At 40.3% G+C, this 7,974-nt stretch overlaps 1 protein-coding gene across 1 annotated transcript in view; it reads left to right on the top strand.

Moving 5' to 3' along the window:
- The first annotated feature begins 1,608 nt into the window (after window positions 1-1,608).
- zgc:92360 (uncharacterized protein LOC436988 homolog) overlaps window positions 1,609-7,974 on the top strand; it is a 30,636-nt gene continuing 24,270 nt past the window's right edge. The window contains exons 1-2 of the mRNA XM_034188881.1: window positions 1,609-1,912; window positions 6,412-6,542. Of these exons, the coding sequence (XP_034044772.1) occupies window positions 1,825-1,912; window positions 6,412-6,542 (219 nt within the window). The 5' untranslated portion in view covers window positions 1,609-1,824. The remainder of the gene's footprint in view (window positions 1,913-6,411; window positions 6,543-7,974) is intronic.

Raw genomic sequence — 7,974 nt, 5'->3', positions numbered from 1 at the left:
ATGACACTAAGATGACTAGCATCGCTTGCACTGTGAGGGAACATCGAATACGACATTTTGGCCATGTGGTGCACTTCTCTGGACATGATCCAGGACACTGATGCCTCAGGGTGGAGGACTCCAGTGACTGGAGAAGGCCAAAGACACGCTCAGGTTTCATCTGGCTGCAGCAGATAGATGGTTCCTTTCAAAGGGTGGGAATGGACCAGGTGTCTTCTGGGATGGTTGCCATCCAGAGTCGGCTCTCCCTATACACTCATGCATCTGGCATTTGGCCCAGCAAATGAAAGAAGGCCCCTGGTGTCAGAGCGAGTGTCAGTAAAAAAAAAAAAAAATCCTCAGTGAGAGTGAGCTGAGAGAACAGCAGTCTGGTAAACAAAGCTGCCTTAAGGCGCTGCGTCACATGGCTCATCTCTCTCTCTCTCTCTCTCTCTCTCTCTCTCTCTCTCAGAGATATAGCAGATAATGTTGTTCACACCATGTTTTTTTATTGACCTTAACCTTTGTTCGATCCTCTCCAAAAAGTTAATCATCCCGAGATATCTGCCCGATTAATATTTCCACCAAATTTGGTGAAACTCCATCCAGACATTTTTATTTATGTACTTATTTATTAGACACACAGGACTGATTCCAGTCACCATCTTCCCTTCACCACAGGCCTGCAGTGAAACAGTAGTCCAAATAAATTTTAAGATCACTGCAGGAGCAGGGAGAGGTTTGTTTGTTTATGAGTTTTTTTGTTGTTGTTTTTTCATGTTCCTGGTTGTCATGACCTTTTCAGGTTGTAAATAGTACTTTCAGTTTTTTTACTTTAACATAAATTATAGTGGGGTGACATGGTGGATAGTGGTTAGCACTGTTACCTTATAACAAGAGGGTCACGGGATTGATTCCCACCTGAGCCTTTCCGTGTGGAGTTTCCACATTCTTCCTATACGTGGGTTCTCTCCAGGTGCTCCGGCTCCTTCAGACCTGCAAAGACATGCAGGGTCATGTGAACTGGTGACTCAAATTTGACCGCAGGTGCATGAATGTGGCACTGTGATAGACTGGTGTCCTGTCCAGAGTGGACCCCACCTCCTGCCCTATGACTGCTGGGATAGGCTCCAGCAGCTCCCCCCCTCCATGACTTTTGAGTAAACAGGTATAGAAAATGAATATGTTGCTTTCAATAAATGATGAATGTGTTTATTGCGCAGCACCTGACGCGCTTCTCCCTGTTGTCCAGCAGATGTCACAATAAAGCACTGATTTCCTAAAGTTTTATGGAACAAATTATTTTTTCTCTGTGGTCCTTTGTCGTCCACCCCCGCTCACTTAGAGAGTCAAGTTTAAATTATCTGAAACACCTCAGATCATAAACTGACTGAACAAAAAACGTCGCATTAACTACAGAAAAGCTGCTCTGGTCTGTGACACACACGACGCCCAGACACACCATCAAACCCGGAATTATGCGGAGAAGCCAGTTTGAAAAACCTCAACCCTTTTATTTCCTCGTGTCGTGTTTCAGTCCACATCACGCACCCTGCGCACACTTTGAAGGCTTTACGCACGGATTCCACTGCTACACCGCAGGTGGAGCAGAATCCAGAATGAAAGTTTTTATGTGAAGATACTTTTTTTTCTTTTCCCTCCGGCTTCTGTCGGCTGCGCACCTCGCCTGCGCGTGTGTGCGCACCTGCGTGGACTTGTCCGTTGGGTAAGAGGTGGGGGGAGTCTAACCGGAGGAGACACACCTTGTGGGCCTGCTGTGGCCTCCACACCCGTCTAACTAAAGTCTGTGAAAGAGAAGAAAAAAAAAGAAATTTCCACGCTGAAATGTCGGCGAACGAGAGAGCGACTCGAGCGCTGAAGGAGATCCTACAGAAACCTGGAAATGAAACCTGCGCAGACTGCGGCGCGCCGGGTGAGACACACGCACAAAAACATCAGCTCATCCAGACCTACTCGTTATTATTAGTTGTAAAAATCAGGACACGCGTGGAAATCACAGCCGTGCGATTCATGACTTGGTGCGTAAAGAGCGCAAACTGTGCCAGTGAAGGACTGCGATCACCGAAATCCACAACAGCAACAATCAGTGCTGATTGTTACTCAAAATCAGCATCAGCACTGGGGACTTTACACGGAATCAAGTGTAGGACTTGGTGGAACAGCGTGGAACTCAGAACGACGAGTTTTTGTGGAGCATTGGAGATGGAGATTTTTGAGGCCAAGAGAAGAAATCCAACAAGTTGTGGCACGCGTGAACACACCCTCACCGGCACGCTGAAGGCCTCGGGAGTCCTCGTAGCTGCAGGAATCTTTTTTTTTTTTAAATTCAGTTCTTATGTAGCTACTATTTTAATCTGTGCCTCTTCTCAATGTGCTGATGCATCGGAAACTGGACAGATGTTGAGAAGCTGTTTTAGGTGATCACAGATCAGTGTTGGGAGTAACTAGTAATAGTAACAGTACTTCAATTAGAAAATGTAATTCTAATCTGTTAGAAGAGCTTTCAGTCATCCAGGTGATGATCAGAAGCTTCCTGAAGTTTAGTTGGAGGTAACTGGACTTCTTGTTATGCTGGGAAATGTTTCACTGCATAGGGAACACTCAGATGTTATATGAGTGATCAATGGCCCCAGTTTCACTGAAGGTCATCAGAAGTATTTCTATCCTCATAAGGTCATTGGGCTAATGTCCCTTTGGGGTGGGGAGTTGACCTTACAAAGTCCCTTCAGCTTCTCCCTTGTTTCACTCCGGGTTCACCACTGAAGATCCGGGATGGAGTTTGTTGATTTGGTACAAGTTTTATGCTGGATGCCATTCCTTGAAGCAGTAACCTCTGGAAACAAGTGCACAAACTGCTTGTCCACCCCACTCATCATCAGTTATCTTTGTCCGAATCATATGATCATATGTGTTAGGCTGCAACAGCCATGGTGGCAAATTAATCAAAACATTAAATTCCTTGTTTATTCGGTATCGTTGGCGCAGTAAACGAAATAAACCATTTGACCCGGTGTTCATTCAGTGATATACTGAGCCACGGCGACTCTTATAAATGTGAGGAAAACAATGAACTGAACCAAGAACAGGAGGTTACAGTTAATGAACGAATGGTTTGACAAATTTCAAGTTGTGCCTTCAGGAAGTAGTGATGCATGAGCAGACTTGCAGAAGAGCATAAATTACTTGGAAAAGTGAACACATGAGCCATTACTTAGAACAAATCTTTGGCTTGAACAGATATAGTGCATGGGCTAAGCAGGTTTTCTGTACTACTTAAAGCGACGAAACACTAACAATCCAGCCTCAGTGTACCTACACAAATATATATATATATATATATATATATATATATATATATATATATACAGTAACCATCCCAAGGTGGTAGCTGTAGCCAGGTAGAAGTCAATGAACAGTTACATGGGGGTTAAAAGTTAAAGTTGCTCCAACTTTGTTAAAAAGTGATGCAAATTATTAGTTGACTTAATAGGGTTTTAAAAAGAAATAGTTTGCCCCATCTGTTATGCTTATTTATCACAGTATCCAATGAATGTTGACATTGTTTGACCTTTACTTTGCAGACCAAGCATTCAACATGGACAAACGATTCCATTTATTAATCCTCTTAGCTCAATCAATAATTTTCATCACTTTTTACTAAAATTGGAGCAACTTTAACTTTTGACCCCAGTTGAAACTGATATTGTAATTGACCTTTGTCACCATTTTTGCAGTTTTTACCCCATAACTCCAGAACATACAGTCATAGATAGTCCAAACTACACTTTTTGGAATATTTATGATCAGACAAATAATGTGGTTTCCATATGATTGGAGAATTTTTAAATTTGACCCATGTGTAATTCTCCATTGACCCCTACCTTACTATACTAGCTCCCACCTTACATTTTTGTGTCAGTTATGGTACACTGAGGCTGGATTGTAAGTGTTGTTTAGTCTCCTTAAGTGGTACTGGTATGCTCAAAATTGACGACTGGCACATGGACTGTACAATGGCTGACTACTGTTTCTTTCACTATCTTCCAGACCTGCAGGTGGTGCAACTATCTGATAAATTGGGAACAATACAGCGACTACCACCATGGAAATCATGTTTATCGAAACTGAATATCTTGACTGTATTTCACCCCGTGTGACAATGTTAACTGATGTTTTAAACCATATTAGGTTGAAAATCCCAAACTTTGGAATGCTGTGGCTCACTTTGGAAAGACAAAATCTTCTATGGCATACCCACACCTTTAATCCTAATTCTGATTCACATATGAAACTAAGATGAAGTAAAAATGTAATCAAATATTTTTGGGTAATTGAAAATCAAAGATGTTTATTCTTGTTGATCTCTGGCGGGCTGCTCTTTGGGAATCACTGCACAGATGCAAAATATATAAACATAAGACTTTTCTGACAAATGTGCAAACCAGCCAAACTGCAGAAACATTTGATTTCAGCCTGTAGTTGTGCTTAGGGAGGCTATTTATCCGATTCATAGTTAGGACACAAAGTAACCAAATTTGCCTTTCATCTACAGCCAGACCGCGGCATGTGAACATCTGTCAAAAACATGATTTAAATGCTGGAAATGTTGTATGCAATGACGTCACAGTCAAGTGCTTATGGATGGAACAATACATTTGTGTATTGTCTGCTTGTATCGTCAGGCCTGTATCAAATCGTATCGAGATTAGGGACGGGTATTGATAAGATTTTATCGATATTGATGCCATTATCAATTCCGCTTATGGATTTGATTCTTTATCGATTCCCTTATCAATACCTGTTGTGAGCTAAAAGTAGGCTTTCAAGGTTTTCTATGTCAGCAACATTTTATGGAGTCTTAAAGTAAATAAATATGAAATTGGTCACTGGATCCTTGATCTCTGGACATAAATAAAAATGAATAAAATCTGTACATGGTCTCTGGATCCTTGATGTACATGATGGATCCTAGATCTCTGGACATAAATAAAAATGAATAAAATCTGTAGTTTTTCTCAAAAGCATTTCTTTTCAGATAATAATGAGACAAATGTAAGTCCATAGCCTCTGAGCTGAGCTCTTCAGCCGGTTGTGCTGCACGTCAGCATCAGTGTAATTCATAAAGAACAGAGGACGTCTCATTTTGGGAGAAAAAAAAATGGTTTTGGTCGGTTGTAGTTTCAGTTGATTGAAGACGGCAATTTGCTTTGAAGTTATTGAGTGAATGTAGAGAAATTATACTTTTCTTGATAAACACCCTCAAAAACTGAAGGACCAATCAGTCATTAAGCAAAAGGCTATTGATGTTGGTGGATCAAAACATTTCTTAACAATTCTTAAAAAGAACCGGTTTTCAATACCCATCCCTAATCGAGATACAGTGAAAAGTCAACAACTGAGTTCAAGAAATAATGATCTGTTGCAGAAAAGTCATAAATGTTCACTACAGATTATTTTCTACATCATATGAACAGCGATGAATGATTTATCGTGATATGTATCACATTGTAGAGTTAGTATCATTCAACCCCGAGAAGTGCTGATGTGGAGGTTATAATTTACATATATTCTAAAACGATACAAACGAGGTACGTCCTCTACCCTTATGAACAAAACATACTCACATGTGACTCATTTCTGATCCATCCGTGTTTATCATCCGTGTATGTGGAAAGCATCACTGTGGATTCTCTGCAGAGTTACAAAGTTAAATGAATAAACTAGCATGTTGCCCATGGGGATCCATGGGTTCTAGATTGGGTGTTTATATAATAGGTAGTTGACATTTTTCAAGGGTGGTAATAAATTATACAAAGTTTCTATCGTGATTTTAACTGAAAGTGCAGGAAATTAAAATCAGAAAGTTTTGTGAAAAATTGTATTTATTATTTGGCACATTTAGTTGATGTCATGTTTTACAACTGGCAAAGTTGAAATAGTTCTTTTGTTCAGAGCCTGTCTGGTTACCAGGGCCTGATTCATGGTGATATCAACATCCATTGTTCACTGTTGTTACCGAATATCCCTAATTTCTCCAAAAATATTTGTCCTATGAACTTCCTGTTTTGGCGGCATTCATCCGTGACCCAAAATACATAAACATACCAAATGGGAAATGTCAGCTGTCCCCGGTTTCTCCGTGATCAAAATTACACACACACAGATGCCGCTTCAGTTTTAATATATAGGTAACAGCACATTTAGGTCCTAAAGCTCTGTGTTTTTGCAGGTGAGCAATTAATTTCTGCATCATTGCCACAACAAAAAAAAAGCCGTTATCTCTGGATTTCTAAAGAAAAACTGACAGCTGCAAATTTTTTTCATTGACCCACCGGTTAAGCGTGATGGAATTATCTGGCAGGTTTATGTAAGAGAGCTGAAAATAATATGCCCTCATTCTGGTCTCTGCAGACCCCACGTGGGGCTCCTCTTCTCTGGGGATTTTCATCTGTCTGACATGTTCTGGAAGTCACCGCAGTATCCCTGATATCAGCAAAGTCAAATCCCTGACACTGGCCCACTGGGAGGACGACGAGGTGCAGGTGAGAGCTCAACACCCGCTGTCACCCCTCAGTTTAGCATCTCCACTAGTGCAGGAATGTCTACTCCAAAGCAAGTGATTTATTTAGAAATGTTTTGTGTGTGAAGTCACCCATGTGGTGTCTGACTGCAGGGAACACCGGCGTATTCCCAGCACTCATCCTCATTCTTCCTTCTGTTGGTTTTCCTTGTACAAGCTATAATCATAGAAGAAGTAACCGGATAAGACACAGAAGACATTCTGGTTAGAAATATGTCAGAAATGCTGCTGCTGACTGTGGGACAGTGGCTCTGCTTGTTCAGAAACTGAAACATGAATTGGTATGATAATAACACAAGTTTTACCTGTGCAATGCATAATTCAAAGCTTGGAATCAAATATTTATTTATTTATTTTAAACAGATGTCCAAAATATCTGAATGAGTGACACAGCTACAGCATATGTTGTTGTACATTCAACTGTTAATTTTGACAGACAAACATAATAAATCTTTTTTTTTTTTTTTTTTTTTTTTAGGACAATATGTTGCACAGGAGTATTTGTCCTATCTGTTCTAAATTAGGTCATGAAGATTAAAAACAACCTACGGGACTATAAGATTATTTTTGAGACATGGTGTTAACACATCATGCAACAAAAAGCAAAATTAATTTAAATGGTGCATTACATATTTATAACACAAACACTGCATTAGTGAGCAGACGCTAACAGGCTAATTGATGTTACTGTATGGGGCCCAAAGAACACAAGAACAAACTGCATCTTGTTACCAACGTGCAGTTGAAAACCTCAAGAAGAAGCTACTCGTGTGCTCACTTACATCATTAAATGTAAACAAACTGTTTAATTATACATTAGCAAAACATTGATAGTTTGCCTTACCTTAGCCAAGCTGTCTTCATTGCTGTTCTGGTTGTCCTACAAAGTGGATACAAGTAGCATTATGTGTAGCATGAATATTATTTCCTGTCTTTAGTCAAGAACATGGTCTTTCAGTTTGAGACCATGATTTCTAAATTAAGTTTGTGGTTGAGAGAAAACAAGAATTGACATTGTAGTCATTTGCAGCCATTTTGGGTAGACTTGTACATCCCAGACAAATGGACATGCATATGAAAGTTTGAATGTTGATTGTGTTACTTCTTGGTTCACTATGTTGTCACTGTCGAGCATTAACTCCAGCCACATCAGGTTATTAGTTTTCTTTGTACACATCAGGGAATGGAGAAAAACAACTGTTCCAAGGCCCTGAATATGTCTTGGACTTCACTGACACAATCAGTTATAAATACAAGCAGTGTGAGTGTGGTACTGTATGTTAGATCTGTCTGGAATAGGTAGTTCTCAAAAGCTAAGGGCCCTGTCCCACTGGCATTTAGGAGGATTTGCGTATGGATTGCGCACAAAATTGGCCCATATTCGCCAAACATCC

This window comes from Thalassophryne amazonica, chromosome 15 (assembly GCF_902500255.1).
Source record: "Thalassophryne amazonica chromosome 15, fThaAma1.1, whole genome shotgun sequence".
Taxonomy (NCBI): domain Eukaryota; kingdom Metazoa; phylum Chordata; class Actinopteri; order Batrachoidiformes; family Batrachoididae; genus Thalassophryne; species Thalassophryne amazonica.
The sequence above is the reverse complement of the archived record's forward strand: the minus strand, read 5'-3'. Positions and strand labels throughout refer to the sequence as shown.